The 2255-nt window shown below is 32.5% G+C and overlaps 1 protein-coding gene across 1 annotated transcript in view; it reads left to right on the forward strand.

The window, feature by feature from the left end:
* Positions 1-538: 538 nt before the first annotated feature.
* Positions 539-2255, forward strand: part of LOC107584741 (mucin-19-like) — a 29722-nt gene continuing 28005 nt past the window's right edge. Inside the window, 5 exon segments of the mRNA XM_016271458.1 lie at positions 539-587; positions 1102-1327; positions 1612-1741; positions 1898-1961; positions 2064-2146. Of these exon segments, the coding sequence (XP_016126944.1) occupies positions 539-587; positions 1102-1327; positions 1612-1741; positions 1898-1961; positions 2064-2146 (552 nt within the window).

The raw sequence follows: 2255 nt of genomic DNA on the forward strand, positions 1-2255 counted from the left end.
AACATATTTTCTTAAAGCAGTTTTAAAGTTGTGATGATGTTGATAAGGAAACATACATCAATAAATAGCCAGGTTTGGGATTAGAGTTACATATTATGTTCTTTAAACACACATTTGACTGGAGATTGGCATTTTCCGTGATTGAGTTTTGAGGTCATATTCTCATCAGGAACCTAATAGTATTCCTGTTCCTGAAATCAAATCCACCTGTTCACAGAGCAGAACCAGGTACAATGTCTAATAGAATATGACCTACACACCATTACAGCTAAACAACAAAGCAGTTCCAAATAAAGGGATTTTCAACATTAATCTTTGGATGTTCTCGACGGTTGTCTAATGTGAGCACATAAAAGGCCCTTGTTAGCTTTTGTGTTCCATACCCCCTTATTAGTTCATGTGAATACAGTCAATGTTTAATCTAGAGGTTGTTTCCTCATGTTATTCAAATTAGTGAAGTGGATCTCATCATAAAAGGGCTGCGAGAAGAATTTCTGTAGTCCTAAAACAGTTCTGCACCAAATATCTATTGGACAGCATGGCTCTGCCAGAGGCAGCACTTTTAGGAATAATCATTGTATTCTCAGGTTAGCTCATCTTGATTACTTTAATAAATTATTTATATAATTTAATCTAATGGATTAAAGTAATATCACATTTAAATGCATGTCATTTTTAATTTAAGTACTTTATTACATTGACTGATTATTATTTATTATCCAGTTATTTTTTATTAACCATTATTTTATTATTATTATCATTATTATTGTTATTGTCGATATTATGTTTTATGTATGGCTAGATGTGGTACAAATCATGAGGATTTTTTTTCCTGCTTTTATTTACAGGCCACATTCATTCTGTGTTTACAGCTCAAAGTAAGAAAGTATTGCATTTTATCTACTTTAATACATAATTGATCATGTTTAATTATGTTAATAGCATGTCCAATATTTCTCAATATTCCTGGGAAATTAAATTTTGTTTTGTTGTGTTTTTTGAGACTAATCACTTCTGACATGTTAAATAAATAAATAAACAAACACACAAAGAGCTGTTGTCCCAAATAAGATCAATATTTATTTGGGTTCTTTTTTTCAGATGTATGTAAGACATATGGCAGTGGCATCTATTATACCTTCAACAAAACTGCGTTTCATCTGAAGACTACATGTCCTGTAACGCTTACACACTTCAGTCATACTGGAGTGGACTGTCATATCATCGTCCAGCGTGGACTGAATGGCCTGATGGACAGAGTGGAGATCATCATAAATAAAATCACAACCCTCATTCACAATGACACTGTGACTGTGGAAGGCAGCAGGTATGGGATTTATGAGTCACATATGTGACCAAAATTTAGATTTGAGTTTAAAAGGGTTGTTCATGTTGTCCAAGGAGCTTAAAAATGTTGTAATTATAATATTATATTGTATTTGATTACAACAATGTTATATTTGACTTAGAATTAATATCACAGAGTTTTCTGACTTCAGGGCTTGGAGCATGTGAATAAATATGTTGACTACATTCGTAGTATTTATCAATAAAAATGTTGATTGTTAATATATCCGCATAACATATTTGCTAATCTATTATCTATCACAGTATTTCCCTTCCATACGACCAAACCTATCAGCATGTGTTTCATTATGGAATCTATACCAGGCTCCAAAGCAAAGTTTTGCCAGTGTCTGTCACATGGTACAGTGTAGCTAATGGTGTCAGTTCGCTTTGGGTGAGTTATCATTAAAGACAATGGTCTACAAGATTACGAAATTCTTAATGTAGCATTGTTGATTTAACCAAAAGAATAAACATATGTGGTTATCACTTTATATCGACCCTGGCAGTATTGTATTTTGTATGTAATCTTTGAGCACATATCTTGTAGGTGCAACTGGACCAGGATTTAGTGGAGGGTATGAGTGGACTTTGTGGGCACCAAAACAGCTCAGGTGAGTGTGTTCAGTTGTTATGTGCTGTTTAAACAATGAGTTTTGAGATATAATCTTAAAATACTTTCTGGTGGTGTTTCCTGTTTGCTATTTTGTTTATAGAAACTATGCAGCAACTGATATCCACCAGTATCCTCTCTGATGGACAATGCCTGATACAAGACTCTGTTGTGCAAACAAACACAGTGAGTTTCTGCACAGCTGAACAAAAATAAACTGTATTGTTAATATACTGTATATATATATATATATATATATATATATATATATATATATATATATATATATATATAT

The sequence above is a fragment of the Sinocyclocheilus grahami genome, unplaced genomic scaffold, assembly GCF_001515645.1.
Source record: "Sinocyclocheilus grahami isolate Dianchi unplaced genomic scaffold, SAMN03320097.WGS_v1.1 scaffold62.1, whole genome shotgun sequence".
Classification (NCBI taxonomy): Eukaryota; Metazoa; Chordata; class Actinopteri; order Cypriniformes; family Cyprinidae; genus Sinocyclocheilus; species Sinocyclocheilus grahami.